Source organism: Gobio gobio, assembly GCF_949357685.1.
Source record: "Gobio gobio genome assembly, chromosome: 10".
In the NCBI taxonomy this organism is placed as follows: Eukaryota; Metazoa; Chordata; class Actinopteri; order Cypriniformes; family Gobionidae; genus Gobio; species Gobio gobio.
In genome coordinates this window covers 43,856,039-43,876,830 of record NC_137116.1, presented here as the reverse complement: position 1 = coordinate 43,876,830, position 20,792 = coordinate 43,856,039, and the positions used below count along the sequence as shown (strand labels likewise).

At 36.9% G+C, this 20,792-nt stretch overlaps 3 protein-coding genes across 3 annotated transcripts; 2 read left to right on the top strand and 1 right to left on the bottom strand.

Annotated features, from left to right (window-relative positions):
* Positions 1 to 812: 812 nt before the first annotated feature.
* On the bottom strand, positions 813 to 3,046 carry tmco1 (transmembrane and coiled-coil domains 1). Its single transcript, XM_079826417.1, has 7 exons — positions 2,834 to 3,046; positions 2,615 to 2,692; positions 2,472 to 2,531; positions 2,264 to 2,310; positions 2,084 to 2,151; positions 1,774 to 1,918; positions 813 to 1,600 (listed from the first exon to the last, which is right to left on the bottom strand). Exons 1-7 carry the CDS (start codon positions 2,901 to 2,903, stop codon positions 1,502 to 1,504), a joined length of 567 nt encoding a protein of 188 aa, XP_079682543.1. The 5' UTR covers positions 2,904 to 3,046; the 3' UTR covers positions 813 to 1,501.
* A 2,656-nt stretch (positions 3,047 to 5,702) lies between these two features.
* Positions 5,703 to 17,513, top strand: uck2a (uridine-cytidine kinase 2a). The gene is made up of 7 exons (XM_079827304.1): positions 5,703 to 5,843; positions 10,606 to 10,765; positions 11,132 to 11,228; positions 11,876 to 12,018; positions 12,165 to 12,262; positions 13,842 to 13,890; positions 14,315 to 17,513. The coding sequence occupies exons 1-7, from the start codon at positions 5,739 to 5,741 to the stop codon at positions 14,449 to 14,451; spliced, it is 789 nt and encodes a 262-aa protein (XP_079683430.1). The 5' UTR covers positions 5,703 to 5,738; the 3' UTR covers positions 14,452 to 17,513.
* Positions 17,514 to 17,855: 342 nt separating this feature from the next.
* magoh (mago homolog, exon junction complex subunit) lies at positions 17,856 to 20,725 on the top strand. Its single transcript, XM_079827887.1, has 5 exons — positions 17,856 to 18,049; positions 18,403 to 18,461; positions 18,556 to 18,666; positions 18,768 to 18,850; positions 20,493 to 20,725. Exons 1-5 carry the CDS (start codon positions 17,959 to 17,961, stop codon positions 20,590 to 20,592), a joined length of 444 nt encoding a protein of 147 aa, XP_079684013.1. The 5' UTR covers positions 17,856 to 17,958; the 3' UTR covers positions 20,593 to 20,725.
* Positions 20,726 to 20,792: the final 67 nt, after the last annotated feature.

Here is a 20,792-nt window from a genome sequence, read left to right as displayed (position 1 = left end):
CGCATCACAAGTCAGAATTCATATCGGGATTGGTAGCATTCAAATATCCATCCAGTTCCTTTTGCTTGAAGATTGGTTTCATCACGTCAGTATGGAGCCGAAGCTGGCCATAGGGGTCTGTGCGGAGGACCTGTCTGGTTCTTGTAGTTTTTGCTGAAAACCTTTGTCTTTGATTAAACCTAGAATGTCCATTTTACAGCCACCTGTAAAATGTGTTCTGCATATCTACCTAAACAACAAATTTACAATACAGATATTATTAAAGGGTTAGTTCACCATTAAAATTGTCCATGTGACTCCATAAAATTAAGGTTGAACCACTGAAGCGACGAGAATACTTTTGCGCAAAAAACAAACAAAAATAAAAACTTTATTCAACAGTATCTTCTCATCTATGCCAGTCACCTACACTGTTGACGTAGTGTAAACAGTGCAGCACTGCATTTACTACGTCAACAGTGTAGCAGACTGGCATAGACGAGAAGAGATAGTTGAATAGTTATTTGTTTTGGGCTACAAAGCATATTCTCATTGCTTCATAAAATTAAGGTTGAACCACCGTAGTCACATGGACGATTTTAACAATGTTTTTACTACCTTTCGGGGCCTTGAAAGTAGTACTTAAATTGCTGTCTATGTAGGGGTCAGATTTCATCAAAATTGTCAATGTGTGTTCCGAAGATGAGCGAAGGTCTTACAGGTTTGGAACGACATGACGGTGAATAATTGACAGAATTTTCATTTTTGGGTGAACTAACCCTTAAAAGCTACATTAACAATATGTGACTACATTATAAAAAGAAACAGTAACTCACTGTAGAATAAACTTTATTCTGTGGGGGAAATTGCTGCACAATTGCAGAAGGCTAAAACTTTACCCTGAATTGCAAAATAATGACTTGGATCTATGAATTATTTTCCATACTGTTTTTTTTTTTTTTTTAAAGAAAAACTGTAAAGCGCTTAGCTTAATCAATTATTTTAATGTAATTTCAACATTAAATAGTGAAATAAACAAAATACAGAAGAACAAATGCACAAGGTCTACACTCACAAATCCTTTAACTTAAATAAATGCTTACATAGACAATTTAAAAGATAAACATATTCTAAGAACCCACGGATGAAACTATTCTCTCAAATTGTCAATATGATTGTTATATTAATTACTATTGCTTGTAGTTAATCATAAAATAATAGCTTCAACAAAGAAACTTTTTAACCTTCTGAGCAAGAAAAAGGTTTAAAGAAATGCTTAAGACTGAATTTACATTCATAACTACCTTTGCTCAAGAAACATTTTCTGTTAGAATTGGGACTGCATACAAGTTATAAATTTACCTGATTAAAAAAAAAAAACACAAATGAACATGACTTCTGTGGTCATCACAGGTATCGGGTAGCTGCACAACCTGACTATCATCCTCTCACATTGAGTGTTCCTCACACAATGTACAGCAGAGGGTCTCATCTTTTTTTGTAGGTACCTCACTACAAAAGTTTATGAAAACTTGGCAGCTTGAGGAGGAGGTCCTAAAAACCCTCCAGCCTGTTTGGTGGCGGCACGGGAGGGGGCGAGACCCAACATCTTCTGGATATTCTGAATGAGAAGTATTCAGTGGTAAACGTTAGGGCATGCATTACATAAGCCAACTGTCAAAATGTAAACTCTTCCTTCAAAAGTGCTATTACATTATTACAACTTGGATTTTGCCCCATTCACTCACAGAAATACTGAAGAATTTAAATATATAAACAGTAGATAAACATTACCTGTCGGATCGACATGGTGCACAGGATGTAGAGGAAGATGAAGGAACAGTCGGTGTAATCTTCACCAAGGAGGTTACGGTGTGAGAGACCTTGGATGTACGACAAAGGGACGAATGGAAGTTTGGCCACAACACGACCGTCAAAGCTGGAAAGGGGGAAAAACAGCCAGAATATATTTAAAAACTCATAAATGTAGTAGCTGGCCATTTTAGGTAACTTCAGCGAATCAAACCTCTAATAGCCTCAGATATCATTGAATATTTATAACAAAGTGCCTCTGTGATATAATGCAATGAATTGGTCTACTTACATGGAGTTGAACATGCCCATCAAAGCAGTGAAGCAAAAGCCAATGGCAAACATCGATTTCATCCGGACCTGCAATTAAAATATCTTTAATATAATGCCAACTTGTTAGACGGATCACGACATTTACTATGAGAATTAATAAGAAATAACGCAAAATAATGAATAGAAAATATTAGAATACCATAGACAGGTCTCTGTTATTGTTCTTGAGTTTCTCCTCTTGTCTCTCTGTTGAAGATAACATTATAGTTATTTCATTTAATCAGGACTAATAATCATTTTGTATAATAATATTCATAATTTAATTTGTACTAAATGTTAATAATAATAATTTACTATAATAATAGCTTTATAATTTCGTTTTATAATAGTAATTTTAATTATCTTACCAATTTTTTTCTTCTGTTGACGCCCAGCAGATTCTGTAATGGTCTCCTTCTTTTTCTCCACTAAAATATGTTGCACAATTTTAAACAGTGGTCACTTGGATTACATACATGCAAAGGACACATGCTTTATTCATATGACTTACGTTTTTTACTTTGTTTTTCAACCTCAGCCTTTAGTCTCTTGTATTTGTCTGTGCGGTACACCAGAACCCATGTTATTCCTGTAGAAACAGAGCGAGGCAAACGATTATCCAGCACCACCAGAGCTAAAGCATTTGTCCAGTATTTGCTGAGCTTAGGACATTTTCCAAGACATTCGCTAACAGCTTGCCGACATGAATTTCAAGATAGCGTTTACATACCTTCCGCTAATAATGCTGTGCAAACAGATATAAACACGATTAGGATCGTATCTGCAAACATTGTGCTCATTTTGGAAAAACGACTAGTCTAATAATAATACTAGTTAATACTTTGGTTCAGCGACCACCTCTACTGTAGCACCGTCAGCATTACTGTGGTGATATCATCAATGTGCGCCCGGATTCTTCGTGGGTGCTGAAAGTGGTTGCGCTATGAACTCATGACACCACATCTCCTCCTAGTGGCAGTGACCCGGCATTAGCAGCCGTTTTAGTACCAAGCAAAAATAACATTTAACAATTTTAAGGATATGTTTTTAAATTTATTTATGTTTTTTATTCTGATTATTTGTAAGATTATCTTGCAATGTAAACCGCTAAATGTAATTAATCATGGCTGTGGGAAGTGTGTGTGTGTGTGTGTGTGTGTGTGTGTGTGTGTGTGTGTGTGTGTGTGTGTGGGTTTACTATCATAAACAGCACTATGGCAGCAGTGGAGTTATTCAGGTTCCTGAGCACTACATCTCTCAGGACCTAAAGTGGGAGCTTTGCCAGCTGAAGAAGTTCAACTTGCCACAGGAGTTGCTGATGTGATGCAGTTCTACTCAGCCGTCAATGATTTTGTCCTCTGCACTTCAATTACAGTCTGGTTTGGCTCAGCTACAAAATCAGACATCGGAAGACTACAGAGGACGATTCGGACTGCTGAGCGAATTATTGGTGCTCCCCTTCCCACCCTCCAAGAACTGTATACATCCAGAGTGAGAAAAGGGGCTCCATAAAAAAAAAAAACATACCAACAACACACTTCTCCTTTGCCGAAATAATCCATCCACCTCACAGGTATGGCATATCAAGATGCTGATTAGACAGCATGATTATTGCACAGGTGTGCCTTAGGCTTGCCACAATAAAAGGCCACTCCAAAATGATCAGGTTGTTGATTGTGGCCTATGGAATGCTGTTGGATAGTATTGGCAGGAACTGGAACATGCTGTCGTATACGCCAATCCAGAGCATCCCAAACATGCTCTATGGGTGACATGTCTGGTGATATGCTGGCCATGCAAGAACTTGGATGTTTTCAGTTTACAGGAATTGTGTACAGATCCTTGCAACGTGGGTCTGTGCATTATCATGGTCGTGGATGAATGGCACAAAAATGGGCCTCAGGATCTCGTCACGGTATCTCTGTGCATTCAAAATAGCATCAATAAAATGCACCTGTGTTCGTTGTCCATAACATACGCCTGCCCATACCATAACCCCACCACCACCATGGGCCACCTAACAGTGAAAACCCGGAATTATCCGTGAAGAGAACACCTCTCCAAAGTGCCAGATGCCATCGAATGTGAGCATTTGCCCACTCAAGTCGGTTTACGACGACGAACTGCAGTTCAGGTCAAGACCCCGATGAGGACTACACGCATGCAGATGAGCTTCCCTGAGACAGTTTCTGACAGTTTGTGCAGAATTTCTTTGGTTTTGCAAACCGATTGTTGCAGCAGCTGTCCAGGTGGCTGGACTCCGAAGATCTTGGAGGTGAAGATGCTGGATGTGGAGGTCCTGGGCTGGTGTGGTTACACGTGGTCTGCGGTTGTGAAGACCGTTGGATGTACTGCCAAATTCTCTGAAACGCCGTTGGAGACCGATTAGAGAAATGAACATTCAATTCACGGGCAACAGCTCTGGTGGACATTCCTACAGTCAGCTTGCCAATTGCACGCTTCCTCAAAACTTGCGACATCTGTGGCATTGTGCTGTGTGATAAAACTGCATATTTTAGAGTGGCCTTTTATTGCGGCCAGCCTAAGGCACACCTGTGCTGTCTAATCAGCATCTTGATATGCCATACCTGTGAGGTGGATGGATTATCTTAGCAAAGGAGAAGTGCTCACTAACACAGATTTAGACAGATTTGTGAACTATATTTTGTGTACATAGAAAAATGGGGGCAAAAACAAAAGTGTTGCATTTATATTTTTGTTCAATGTGTGTGTATGTGTGTGTGTGTGTGTGTGTGTGTGTCTTATTCACATTTATCTTAATTTTTTTATTTTACTATCTGTACTGTTGTTGTCTCTCTGTGTACTGGAAGCTTCTCCTGTCACCAAAACAAATTCCATGTGTCTGCAAACTTGGCAATAAAGCTCTATCTTATTCTGATGCTTAATTCATTTTTTAACCCTTTAGGCAACTGTTACATGATAAATTGTATATCCCCATTGAAACAATTGAAGCAGTTAGGACTGTGAGTCTGTGCTCTCGTTTAATTATTTTTTTATAATGTGATGACACTTCATATATTCATATTATTATACCTCATTTTTTACATTGTTACATTGAGTTAAAGTATAAACAATTGAGACAACTTTTATAAACAATAAAAGATTAAGATTTTATAAAAAAAAAACATATTCCAACCATAGTATTTCTAAACCTCTAAAATGATTTAATTTTTCTTTCTGATAAAAAAACATTTCAGTCAAACGTTATCACCGATATTTAGATTGGAAAATGGATTACAACACAACTGAGAATGATAAGGGATGATTTGAAAGACACACAATTATTTTATCTATCTATCTATCTATCTATCTATCTATCTATCTATCTATCTATCTATCTATCTATCTATCTATCTATCTATCTATCTATCTATCTATCTATCTATCTATCTATCTATCTATCTATCTATCTATCTATCTATCTATCATTTGAATTTAAAGCTGATGTTTTCAAACTTTTCATACTTTATTACAATCTGGATACCTAGAAATCCCACTCCCACACACAAAGAGTCCAAAGGAAAAGGTTAGACACAATTGAAAGGAAGGGGGAGGAGGAGCCGCTGCTTGCCGTGGTAAAAGCAGCCCATAGTCTCAGTGTGCGCACTGACAGCATGGCAGGAGACAGCGACAGCAAGTTGGACAATCAAGCCGAAAATGAGCATGTTGTCAGGCAACCTTTCCTCATCGGGGTAGCCGGCGGCACTGCCAGCGGCAAGGTTGGCATTCTGCTTTACCTTACATGAATATTAATTATCGTTTGTTTTTGTGTTTGTCAAAGAGATGAGCGCACACTGACCGCGTGGCTCATTGTCACGGAATCATCGGTGTGCACATTTTTTTTTTTCCCGAGATGGTTTGACAGGTCCGATGTTAAAACGGTCATCAAGACATTTAACGATCTAATTTATTTGTTTATTTTTTAAATCAAGTTTAAGCATGTAGACGAATAAATAACTAATAAATAATGGTAGTATTTTAAAACTGTTATACACGTACAGTAAGAATATATCAAATACTTTGGTACATTATATCCCTTGAAAACAAAGATGTTGGTGATTTCCCTGATATAGACAGCTCCCACACACCGTCGCCATACATAGGCTACACCATGGCGTTAGAGCACGTATACCAACTTGTTAATAAGCATTTAATCATGATTATGATTTTCATCTGAAGTGCTCAAGAGCTAGTTTAATTAATTTGCGAGAAGTATCAGGGTTGTTGTGGATTAGGCGTTGTTGTGTCGAAGCAAATGACCACGTCTGTCTTTTGTTGTTACAAAACGGCATGAAACTTGCGCCGGATAAATCACCACAATCGCTCCGACATTCCATCATATTCAGGAACATCCCATCCGCTGTCGAACACCCTAATTACAGTTTACTTTACAACATGGTGTGAGGAAAGTCTAACTTTGCTGTTATAGTTATATGGGAAGGAAGCATTGTCCGCTAGGATAACAGTTATGATACAAGCACAAAGAACGGTCTTTGTTTCATGGGCTGAAGGTGTGTGATATCAGAGAATTAGATAACCGGTTCTATATATGAGTGATTAGCGTTAAACATTAATAGCTACCGAATTTGGACGATAAAGAGGAGTAATCGCGGAGCTTTTGTTGGTTAACGTTATTGGGGTCAGCAGCACAGCGAATGTGTCACATCTTACCTCATTTACGTGCGTAAAGGCGGCGTGCGTGCGTAGCCTACGCAGTGATGCGTCAAAGACGGTTGCTTCAATGAAGAAGTTTTGTTTTAAATATTTATAGATCATATTTTCCCATAGGGTAATTTGTGTATGGGATTAAATGATAGTATACTGTAAAAAAAGAAAATGCTACCAAATTATTAGTTACAATGCCATAAACAATATTATATGCTACAATTTAAGACAAACACACAGATGCTACAATGAAAATATTTAAAGTTACAATGCCATATGTTTTTTAAATAATATGTTTTATTATTTGTAAGATTATCTTGCAATGTAAACCGCTAAATGTAATTAATCATGGCTGAGAGATGCTACAATATTTTTTGGATTCAAAGTTGTTTAAAAATGAATTCATTTTTGACATCAGTTAGCCTATATACATTAGTATTAGTTTTTTGTTGTATTTTTCTTTTATGTAGCCTATAGAAGCCCATTTTTGCCACATAAGAAAAAAAACATACTTTTGTAAATCATAAATATGACATAAAAAGTCTAAATAATGACAAATTCAGAATTTCGACTTTTCATATTTGTTATATTTATGACTTAGTATGTCAATTTAAACTTTTTACATTATAATTATGACTTAGTATGTAATTTCATCTTCCTTTTTATGTCTAATTTCAACATATTATGACTTGGTAGCATGTCATAATTTAGACTTTTTATGTCATAACTAAAATTATGATCATTACGTGGCCTTCCGTTGCATTTTTTACAGTGTATTTGACCACTCTGTTTAGTCATAATTTAAAATGTCTCTACTTGTCTGTTCCTTTATTCCATTTGCTTATCTTGTTTGCTTATGTTGTGACTGCTATATCTCCCAGCTGTCAGGTGTGCAGGCTTCTCTCTACCATACTGCATGGGAGAATGTGTTATCTATTTTCTCAGTGAAAAATGCTTTGACTCCCTCAAGCAGTATGTTATCATTCCCGTGGCCATGTAGACACTGTTTTGTCCAGTGCTAATATGTTATATTCTCAGTGTGCTCTCAAGTACACCAGTTTGTTTACATCCTGGAACTGCTTTACCAAAGCAGATAATTGACTGAAGCAAGGTCTATATTTAAGCAAGCCATTTCTTTGCATTGAGAGCATACATCACAACCCACTAGGTGCACTTTAGGTAGCATTTGCATTAAAAGAAGTAGCGATAGTCTTTTCTTCCTTATTGGTGAGACGTATCCAAGTGAAACCGCTTTTCGAACAAGAAAACAATGTAGGGTGCGACTTAATTTTGACCATCATGAATGAATTGGATCAATGGATCGTTGTGGTTTGCTATTTCTGTGATCACGTGTGAGTGACAGATTATCCCACCCTCTCGTTAAACAGGTCATGAGAGAAGAGAAGATATATTGTACCATCAAATGTTAAAGAAGTGTTTGAGCTCTTTTTTTTTAATTTTTCCATGACTTTAGCGTAGTGGAAAACTAATGTTAACAAATGGAACCTTGTTACCAGTAAGTGTTACCAGTAAATAATACAAATAACTGCTGTATTGTTTGTTGTTCAACATGCTGCTTGTCCATTTGAATTACACATGGTGTAAATAAGAGTGCACCACTATATTTAAATATGTGGTTGAGTGTCACGTCAAGGTGGTTTAAAGACCCAGCATGTCGAATTTAAGTTGAAATGTGCTATAAATACAAGAAAAATGGTTTTCTTGGCAATTCTAAGTTATTGTGAGGCAGAGTCTCACAAAACTATATGCAACAAAGTTAATGCAATGAATGTGTTTGAGCTGTGATTATTTTGTGTGCGAGTGACAAAAGTCAGCATTATTTCTGTAACTCTAATGTTTTGAAAGACAGTATGGCTGTTTTTGTTTAACATAAGCTTGGTGTATATGTGTGCAGCTTCTTATACAGGGCTTGGGACGGCTTGAACTGTTTGTAAATTATGCTTTAAATGGATTTAGGGACTGGCAGGCAGCATTGCAGCTGGTGATGGAAAGATTTGCAAAACATTTTAGCGCATACTAGGTTACATTCAGCAGGGTTTCATCAGACTCTGCAGGATTCCGTTGGATATACCTGCACTGCAGCCTGTCTCTTTATTGGCGTGTGGTTGAGTCTTTGCATGATCTGATGATCTGAACTTATCGCATGTGTTCTAGAGATCGACCGATATTGACTTTTTATAACCGAAACAATACTGATTATTTGCATTTTATGTGCCAAATAACCGATCAATTACGAAGTTAAACGTTCTAGTCTTTCATAATATTAGCTTTTACTGGTCTGGTCTATGTCTGCATCAAACGACTTTGTGACAGTAAGTTTAGTCCTTTTTTCAGAGTATGAACCCTTTCTGAATTAAGGTTGTGCTAGAGTATTAATATTTCTCATCATCATGATTACGTCAGCAATCTGAAAAGGTACACCATAGACCTTGTACATTTGTAATTCTAATTCTCTCTCTTTTGTGCTGGGCTCATCAGGGTGTCTCCTTCCTCCATATAATGCCATATATCATATGAGGCTGTTTATAAGTAGACTGCTTTTGGGATATAGATCAGTTTTTCCAGATAAACCCTAAGTTATGAGGAGAAAATGTTGCCACAAATAAGGCAATATCTGAAATTCTTGTCCATGTGGGGACATTTTTGGTCCCCATGAGAAAAACTGTAAAAATGCAGAAATCTTTCTATGATGGGTAGGTTTAGGGTTAGGGGATAGAATATACAGTTTGTACAGTATAAAAATCATTATGTCAATGGAAAGTCCCCATAAAACATGAAAACAAAACATGTTTATTATTGTATCAGCTAAAAAAAAGGCATCTAGGGATTGAAAAAACACAGTACTGTTGTGTTCTGATATGTAAATCTCTGTGTTTATGCCTTGAATAGTGATTTTTAGTGATAATTGTATTTAATGTATGTCATTGTTTTGTCATTTGTGTCAAAATGCCTCTAGCAATACTAATAATGTGTATGTTTAACTAGCCTTAAAGTAGTATAAAACAGAATTTGCAATAGTCTTTCCTTCCCTATTGTAAGGTAAATCTGTGTGAAATTGCTCTAGAACAAGAATAAATGTAGGGCGAGACTTAATTTTATCCATCAGGAATTGATTGTATCATTGTGGTTTGTCATTGCTGTAATCGTATGCAAGTGACAGGTTGTTCTGCCCTTGAGCCAGTAAACGTCACCATGATGTCGCTGCAAGGGAGAGGGAAAATGTTTTGATTAAAGATTATGGGCACATGAATTTAAACAAAAGTATTATATAATATCGAATCATTTATAATAAATACTGCAAAATTCCATAAAAATAAGAATGGTACATTTGGATTTTATGGTGACTTTAAGTACTGTTCAATATAACAAGGTATCAATTCTTAGTTCATTCATGTTGAGTACGTGAGTTAGATTAATCAAACTGATTTGTTGCAAATCAAATTGCTCACAGTCTGACGAGGTGTCAGAACTGTCCAAAAAAAAAAAAAAACTAGGTGCCCTTGAGCGGAACTGAGGACCATGAAAATCATTCTTCTTCTTCTTCTTCTTATTATTATTATTATTATTATTATTATTATTATTATTATTATTATTATTATTATTATTATTTTAATCTGAATACAAAATGGTTATCAGTTCCTTAACCGAGTTTAGTGGCCACCCACATAAATTACACTCTAACTTTGCCTTTTTGGCCATTTTGTCAGAATTTCACAGTTTGAACGAAGATTGCTCACTGAAACATGTTAGAGCATATATGTGCAGAACTACAATCCTGTCTTTTTTTTTTTTTAGTCATCAGTTTGTGGGAAGATTATGGAGCTCCTTGGCCAGAATAAGATCGACCATCATCAGAGGCAGGTGGCCATCCTCAGTCAGGACAGTTTCTACAGGGTACTGACCCCCGAACAAAAGGCCAAGGCTCTAAAAGGACAATTTAACTTTGACCACCCAGGTAAAAGAGCTTAACAAGGTCATGCTTCCATTGATATCATTTTAGTTTATACTATTTATTATTATATCATAGTTTTTCTTACCTGATTTATGTTTCTTCATGTGAGCTTTTTGTATTGCCCAATACTGCTGCCTAGTGCAGTGTGTTATTGTGAGCAGAATACAGCTCAGACATGACCGTTGATGCAGTGTGTGTGTGTGTGTGACTGTCAGCCTGACTCAGCCACCCTCATACACACTCATTCAGCAGCAGCACAAGTGGTTTATCACCTTTTTGCTTGTTCTCGATTTTCCAACTCCTATGGATCAGGAAACATTAGAACAAATTCTGTGTTGTCTCACTGTCCCTTTTTTTACTCTGTACCAGATGCGTTTGATAATGAGTTGATTGTCAAAACCCTGTGTGATATCATGGAGGGAAGAACAGTCCAAATTCCAGTCTACGACTTTGTTACTCATTCAAGGTCAGTTCAGACCACATTTAAGAACAGTTTAGATTGCTTAAGGGATAGTTCACTCAAAAATCATTACTACAAACCTGTAAGCCTTTGGTTGATCTTTGAAACACAAAAAGCATAAATTAAATCTGTTCATCATTAAAAATGCAATTGTATCTCTTCACAAGACTTGGATCAAACCGCTTGATTCATAAGTATTTGTTCCACGGCGCTTTTATGATCTTATAAGTTTTGTTTACCTGGAATTTTAATGGAGGGACAGAAACTTTTCATTAAAAGTATTATAATTTGTGTTTCGAAGATTACCCAGTTATACAGGTTTGGAACGACCTGAGGTGGAGTAATGATGTCATTTTTTGGGTGAACTAACTCTTTAACTTATCATTGTATTGCATTGTTTCTATGTGTGGATATGTTTGCATTTATGTGAGTTTCAAACCACACATGACAGCAGTGTGTAAGAAGCAGGTATTTATTTTGGTGGCATATTGAGTGGTTGCAGGAAAGTAGCAGTTTCAGTGCTAATTGTAACTGCTGTTGCCCTGCTTACACACTTCTTGAGCGTGCAATGTGAAACAGGCCTTATCTTGATGTGTTACATAATCTGTTTGTTCAGGTATTTCCTGCATCCTGATACACTTTGTTTTCCTTAGGAAAGAAGAGACGTTTGCTGTTTATCCAGCAGATGTGGTATTATTTGAAGGCATTCTTATGTTTTATTCGCAAGAAATCCGAGATCTCTTTCATATGAAGCTGTTTGTGGATACGGATGCAGATACACGTCTGTCACGTAGAGGTGTGTGTGGGTTTCACACAGATCAATGAATCTCAACAAATATTCATAATGTGGTAGTGATAGGGCAATGTACAGATATTTCAGTGCAATTTGATTCACATCTTACAGTTCTCGCTCTTTCTCATGTCATTCCCCTCTGCATATAGTCCTGAGAGACATCAGTGAGAGAGGCCGTGACCTAGAGCAAGTGTTAAACCAATACATAACATTTGTTAAGCCTGCCTTCGAGGAGTTCTGTCTGCCAGTGAGTTTTGCACTCGTCTACCATATACTGTATGCTGATCTACTATTTGGAATGTCATTTTTATTTTATTTATTAATTAATGGTGTTTACTTTTAAAAATTTATAAACACACACAGACACACACACACACACACCCTACCATTTACCTTTGTGAAGTTTGGGGTTGGTAATATTATAATGTAATGTAATATTTTTGAAAGAAGTCTCTTATGCTCACCCAGGCTGAGAAATACAGAAATTTGATCAGAAATGCAGTAAAACAACAATATTGTGAAGTATGATTACAATGCAAAATAACTGTTTTAATAACTGTGTATCCGATCAGGCATAATATTATGACCTACATAACATTATGTTCCTAATATTGTGTTGGTCCCCCTCTTGCTGCCAAAAACCTGTCGAGGCATGGACTCCACTACACCCCTGAAGGTGTGCTGTGGTATCTGGCACCAAGATGTTAGCAGCAGATCCTTTAAGTCCTGTAAGTTGCGAGTTGGGATCGGAGATTCATAGATCTGGGGAATTTGGAGGCCACTGCAAACTTGTTGTTTTTCTCCTCAAACCATTCCTGAATAATTTTTGCATTGTGGCAGGGCGCATTATCCTGCTGAAAGAGGCCACAGCCACCAGGGAATACTGTTTCCATGAAAGGGTGTACATGGTCTGCAACAATGCTTAGGTAGGTGGTAGGTGTCAAAGTAACAACCACATGGATGGCAGGCCCCAAGGTTTCCCAGCAGAACATTGCCTAAAGCATCACACTGCCTCCGCTGGCTTGCCTTTTTCACATAGTGCATCCTGGTGCCATGTGTTCCCCAGGTAAGCGATGCACACACACCCGGCCATCCACGTGATGGAAAAGAAAATGATTCATCAGACCAGACCCCGTTCTTCCATTGCTCCATGGTCCAGTTCTGATGCTCATTGGTGCTTTTGCTGGTGGACAGAGGTCAGCATGGGCACCCTGACTGGTCTGCGGCTATGCAGCCCCATACACAACAAACTGAGATGCACTGTGTATTCTGACACCTTTCTATCAGAACCAGCATTACTTCTTGAGCAATTTGAGCTACAGTAGCTTGTCTGTTTGATCGGACCACACGCCAGCCTTTGCTCCCCATGTGCATCAATGAGCCTTGGCCGCCCACTACTCTGTGACTGGTTCACCACTGTTCCTTCCTTGGACCACTTTTGATACGGCCCACTACAGCCCAGGCCTTTTTTTCCTGCTTGTAACACATCAACTTTGGGGAAAAAATGTTCACTTGCTGCCTAATATATCCCACCCACTAACAGCTGCCGTGATGACATAATCAGTGTTATTCAGTGGTCATAATGTTATGCCTAATCAGTATATATATTTCGGTAATATATATATATTAGTGCTGTCAAATCGATTGAATCGTGTCTAACATAAAAGTTTGTTTATATAATGTGTGTACACGTACTTCTGGCATTCTGTCAAGAAAGCAGGTGGTGAAATATTTGCCCAATAGAATGTTGTTGTTGTTGATTGTCATATTGATATTTTCTTTTCGGGGCTTCTCATTTTTTTTTTCTTCATTTGTTTTTCTCTCAGACCAAAAAGTATGCTGATGTAATCATTCCAAGGGGAGCTGATAATCTGGGTGAGATTTTGAATGTGTTTTGTCCAAATGTGCGATCAGATTTTACCATGGAAAAGAGGAGAGGCAAATACTTGGAAATGGACATGTTTTGGAACGGTTTATCATATACATTTATTGTTTTGAAAATAGGAATGTTTGAGGGTGCCAATCAAGGCCGCAATATGATTCTTGATAGCTTGAGTGCTCCAGCATTCCAAAACTAAATATTTTTATCACTTGTTTCACGTGTACTAGAAGTAGAGTTACTTCTAGTACATGTGAAACAAGTGAAAAAATATTTTGCTTGTGTGTGTTTATATATACACACAGACACAGACACACACACAGAGTAAAAAAATTGTCATAAATTGTTTAATAAACAATAACTTGTAAAACAACTTTACATGGTTTGTTTACATCACTTTACATCTCTCTCTCTCTGTAGTTGCCATAAATTTGATAGTGCAGCACATTCAGGATATTCTGAATGGTGGCTTGACCAAACGCATGAATGGATACCTCAACGGCCACAACACGCCGCGTAAACGGCATCCCTCAGAGTCCAGCAGCAGGCCGCATTGACCAGCCCTCTACAAGGACATCAGGGAATACAGGAGAGAATGAATGTTTGAAGAATGGATGCAAGAGAAAATAAGGATTGCGTGTGCATTTTGTTAATTAGCCAACACTGTATAAGAAAAAAAAAGAATCATGAAAATGTTCAAGAATTTCAAAGACTGCCTTTTATTTCATTCTATTAACTTCTTTGTTTTCTGGACTGGCTACACTTGATGTTTTAGGAGTTAGAAAGATAAATAGAGCTTCTAGTTCTGTGATTGTTAAAGGTCAAAATGGATATTTCCTCACTATTTATTTGAGCATTTTTATTTTAGTTTTTGTACCTCTTTAAGAGTAGGTTTGTTGAATAAAAGGGGGGATGCAGATAATTAAATATTTCACGACTCCATGGTAATGAGGATTGAACATAATTTAAAAATATATATTTTTTTTTGTTGTTGTTGATCCTTTTTCCTATCAGAAAGGACTGCATGTGTAAATGTATTTAAAGAATTTTTTTGCATCACTGGAAAACCCTTTTGAGGCCAAAAGCATTTGATGTTTTACAATTCCTTTTTTCTTCTTGGTTGTCAGTAATGGAATAAGTTTTTAGTATTTTGGCATTATTGATATGATGTCCCTCTAAGATCAGTGTTTCTTGCAGAAGGATGAACGTTTATTCCTCTATTTCACTTGAACAACTCAGGCAGTGTTGCTATGTCACAACAGGCCTCTCAGGGTGTAGTTACTACAAATGAAAACTAACTCACTTTCATCCTAAAAGGAAAGAGAAAAAAATATATTCTCATTTTCCACAGTCAATACAGAAGACATCAGAGACCACCACTCTAAAATAGAAAGGGCAATAATCAGGCTAAGCAAGACTAAATTAGCTTATGTGGTGAGTATATGTTGTACATTTATCATACTAGGTTCTGAATTACAATTGAAGCCCTTTTGAGTGTTACAGTGGCTACATACAGTAGACTAAATCCTGGCACCTCTAGAATATTTAGAGATGCCAACTGATCCTCATTTACTTCATGTACTTTAAAACCAAGTCCCGTGGTTGATTGTGCGGCGTTGCTTTGGAGTGTTTGCATGAATAGTGATCTATTTGTCAAGAGATTCATGTTCATATACTATGCACTGTATCCTTGACTCTAATATTGCAATTTGACACTCAGTTTATGATTCTCTTTAATTAGACTTGTGAGAGGCATTTATACAAATGGAGATGCTTACTTGAAAGGAATTCTCAGACTTATCATCCTTTGCAATGTTTTTTCTTTTCTTTCCAGTTTTAAACTAATCTAACCACTATTTAACCTGTGTTGTGACTTCATAGTGCCCAGGCTACCCATAATATTTACACCATAACGCCACTTTGGTCAGTCTTGACAAACTCACCAAAGAGTTAATTTTGTGTTTTTCAGCATGTGTGTTTGTTCAAGCGGTTTAATTTTCATACGCAATGCATATTTCCCCCCTGTTGCTCAGTTTTCTGTATTTTAGAGCTACAGAAAAGCCATTTCAATGCACTCTAAAATCATGCAGGGATGAGAACCTGAACAATCCAACCTTTAAACCCCATATATTTTCCCTTTGATCTTGAAATCTTTCCCTTAAAATTGGTTAATCGCTGATCTACATACTGTTCTTATTCAACAAATTTTTTTGTATTTTATTTATTCTTTCACATTGCTGCTATTATACAGGGTGACTCATCTACAGTCATATGTAGAAAATTCTAAATGATCCATTATTGATTATTTATTTGATTGAATATGATAGTTTCGTTTTGACATCATTTAAACATCAGGTTATCACATTTAGATTGGAGTCATCATCATTTATATCTGGGCCAGATGCAAAATAATCATTTTCAATACTTTCGCGTTTTCACCTAAGGTTTTACAAATTTTGTATTGGTCTTGTTCTCATTTAGGTATTAAATGTGTGATTTAATCAGCATGGTAATAAATTAATTAGAAATTTTCAAAAACCAGTTTGAAACCTCTGCAACAAAATTTGTGCCATCATAACATTTTTGTGTGTGAAATTATACAGACTGTTCCTTTTTTTTTTTTTTTACATTAGCTAAATATTGTAAATATTACTTTTCTAAACAACACTTGGTTACTCAACCATCTATGCTGTTGAACAGAAATATAAATACCTCTCATCAGGGTTTTGATATATTAGCACAGATTTAAACACCAGCTTTTAAAAATGCAGTACATCTAACAAACAATTATTTTCATTCAACCACACAGTTCATCCCTGAATAAAGTTGTGATTTCATCTCATAATTTTACCAACTTGCACACCCAGTGTGTAATCCTACTTGACTGAAAATGATGCAAATACAACATTGTTTTTACTGAAGTTTGTGGGATTCAAAGATTTAAGATTGTGTCATTGTTTAATGTGCAGTCAATGAGTTGGCTTCCACACTACTGTCTGTGATTATAGCAAATTGGGTGAATTCAGGGTGATTTGGACACTTTTTGCTATTGAGATGACTTGGAAAAAGTGTCCCACTCCCAATCACCCTGAATTCACCCCAACCGGTTTTACCAGAATATGCGACCTTTATTTATGTTGACATTAGAAAGAAATCCTAGTCTGGAAAAGATTAGACAAGAAGTCTTGCTGTGAAGAGGAGTGACTTTGGAAGGGATTTCAAAACAATGGTGTTCTGCATGATGTATCATAAGCCTATATGTTCAATTATTGATGCCTTTGAGTTTTGGTGCTTGCAAAAGGGGTGCAAAATGCAAAGAAAGCCAAAACCATACTAAAACTGGAAAAGACTGCATGCTTTTGTTGTTGGACCAAATAAAACTACAGTTGCAAGGCTTTAAAACAGCATTTCTGTAACATTGCAATGAGTAGGCTATTGATAACACTTTATCTTGAAATGTTACTCTTGAAGTTGGATATGGGCTTTTTTCCTTTTTAAGTGTCTCTGTGGTCTAATAAATCCATAATAACTGTATCATCATAAATGTGTAAACAATCACAACAAGTTGTATAACAAAGTGGTTGACAGCAAAGCTGAATAAAAAAGTTTTTGTACCCTTGTTCATTGCCTCAATTCAACATAGGCTATCAATATATAATTTCCTGTAAAGGATCAATAAAGTATCAACAAACACATGGCTACCTTAGTGCTATAGTAACATTTCCTTGCATCAGGAAAAAAAAGACTTTAAAGAGTAACTCCCTCTCTTTTAAGAACTGTATTGCAAGCTGGACAGAATTACACAATGGTTTGGTTTAGATTAGAACAAAGATACCATGAAAGAATACGGCAACACTAACAGGTTCATGGGGGTCATGTTGTGCTTTTGGTCATCCGAATTAGGCCCAGTTGTAGCGTCATTATTATGCGACCGGTGCGCGACGTCACACCGCGACCTGCAGTACGCATGCGATTGCCTATTGGTCGTTGAAGCTAAAGCGATTCATTGAAGGAAGAGTGTCCGTCTGGTTATTTAGATTTAAATCTCTCTTCTGTGCACAGTTATGTCCACGAGTGACTTTTATTTGAGGTACTATGTGGGCCATAAAGGGAAATTCGGCCACGAATTTCTGGAATTTGAGTTCAGACCGGACGGTAAGCGAGGCGCCAACTTTAGCTTGCTAATATGCTAACAGCCTTTCTATTGAAACCTGTGCTTGCTTTTATACTAGGCCGAAAACGTTTTTTCCAGCTGTTTAAACTTGTGTTACTCGTTAATTTATGCTAAGTAATGGCAAATGAGTGGCAATGTTTCTGTATAAAAACAAAGTAACAAATAACAGTTTAATTGCTTAAAAACTGCCAGTCGAATATCTTGAGTTTAAGTAGTTCAACTTGATAAATAATGTTTCTGGTGAGAAATTGATGTTTTATGATATAATATTTCAAAGTGACTTAAATATTCTCATAAGTATTTCATATAATAAGATCGCTTTGTTTTCATTCAGGCAAGCTGAGATATGCAAACAACAGTAACTACAAGAACGACGTCATGATCCGAAAAGAGGTAAAACTGCGTGATGACGTACCTCATACAATATTAGGTAAATTGCAGCATGTTGAATAGTAGGCTGTGTAACTTAAGATGTTCCCTCTTTCAGGCTTATGTTCATAAAAGCGTGATGGAAGAGTTGAAGAGAATCATAGACGACAGTGAGATCACAAAAGAAGACGATGCCTTGTGGCCTCCTCCAGATAGGGTTGGCCGACAGGTTTGTGGGAACATATATTTTGTTATTTCTTTACTCTTGCACTGGTCTCTATGTGAGGTGTAACACTCTGCATCCTAATTGCTCTTCTTTGCGCTTTTTAGGAACTGGAGATTGTCATCGGTGATGAACACATTTCGTTCACAACCTCCAAAATTGGATCTTTAATTGATGTCAACCAGTCCAAGTAAGTATATTTCATGGATGGCATGGATGTATTCTTAAAGGGTTAGTTCACCCAAAAATGAAAATTCTGTCATTGCATTACTCACCCTCATGCCGTTCCAAACCCCTAAGACCTTCGTTCATCTTCGGAACACAAATGAAGATATTTTTGATGAAACCCCTCCATAGACAGCAATTTAATTAACACTTTCAAGGCCCAGAAAGGTAGTAAAGAGATTGTTAAAATAATCCATGTGACTCCGGTGCTTCAACTTTAATTTTATGAAGTGACAAGAATACTTTTTGTGTGCCAAAAAAAGCGACCTTTTTATTCAACAATCTCTTCTTGTCTGTGCAAGTCTCCTACGCATTTTACGTTGTAAATACAGTGCTTTCAAAACGCTATGGCAGAATGGCGGCTCACCATTGGCTAGCTCCTGCGTCAGCATCACACGCATGCGTCGTGCTCACGTGGACCACATCGGCCAATGGTAACCCGCCGTTCTGCCGTAGCGCTGTACTGTATTTACAACGTAAACTGCCTAGGAGACTTGCACAGACTAGAAGAGATTTTGTTTCTTCTCTGCCCACAAAAAGTATTCTCGTTGCTTCATAACATTAAGGTTGAACCACTGTAGTCACATGGACTATTGTAACGATGTCTTTACTACCTTTCTGTTCTCTCTACTAGACATCTACATTTTCACTTCTGCACTACTGTCTTAAAAGATTAGTTCACTTCAACATGAACATTTCCTGATTCCTCTTATCCAAGATGTTCATGTCTTTCTTCAGTTAAAAATAAGTGTTTTTAGGAAAACGTTCCAGGATTTTTCTTCACATAATGGTTTTCAATTGCAACCAAAATGTTCAAGGTCCAAATCAATGCAGTTTCAAAGAGCTTTGAAGGGCTTCAGAGGCGATAGGGTCTTATCTAGCAAATCAATCAGTCATTTTTCAAAATAAAAATGAATATACTTTTTAACCTAAATTGCTCATCTTCGCTCAACGTGCAATCACGTGGAAAATGTCACACTAGACAAAAAGTAAAACAACAATGTCAGACGATTTTGAAGATGAATTGTTTTTTGGTAAATGGAGTTTGTATTAGTCTTCACACGTTCGCTTGGGCGGTACCTTTTTCTACGTCTAGTGTGACGTTTTCGACGTGATTGCACAATCACTAGCACGTCGCAGAGCAGTGCAAGATGAGCAATTTAGGTTAAAGTATATTCATTTGTAAAAAAAAAAATTTCCAAAATGATCGATCGTTTCACTAGATAAGACCCTATTCCTCGTCTGGGATCGTGCAGAGCATCTGAAGCCATTCGAAGCTCTTTGGAATTGCATTGATTTGGACCTTGAACATTTTGGTTGCAATTGAAAAGCATTATGTGAAGAGATATCCTGGAATGTTTTTCTTCAAAAAAAACGTAATTTCTTTTCGACTGAAGAAAGAAAGACATGAACATCTTGGATGAGATGGGGGTGAGTAAATTTGAGTTAAAAACGTATCCTTTATTCTTGAAACCTGGCATTGTAGTACCACAAATGATTTATTTAGTGTTGTGTTCCCTTTTCTATTCTCAAGAAATGCCCCGCTCTGCACTTTTACTGTTTATAATGTGTATTACAAGAGTAACATTTGCAATCTTGCTCTTCAGGGATCCAGAGGGACTCAGAGTCTTCTACTACCTGGTCCAGGACCTCAAATGCCTTGTATTCAGTCTCATTGGCCTCCACTTCAAAATCAAGCCCATCTAACTGCTTCGTTGCTTTTATTCCGGATGAAAGTAATATTTTAGTTTATTGTTTAACTTTGAGCTATTTTCAACATTTGTATATTGCTTGGTTTTGCTGTTTTTCTTTTTTTTAAATAAAAACTTGTTCAACTGTTGATGTGCTTCATATTTCTTTAACGTGCAACATATATTGTATACACCTTAATGGTGATATCAGTGCAA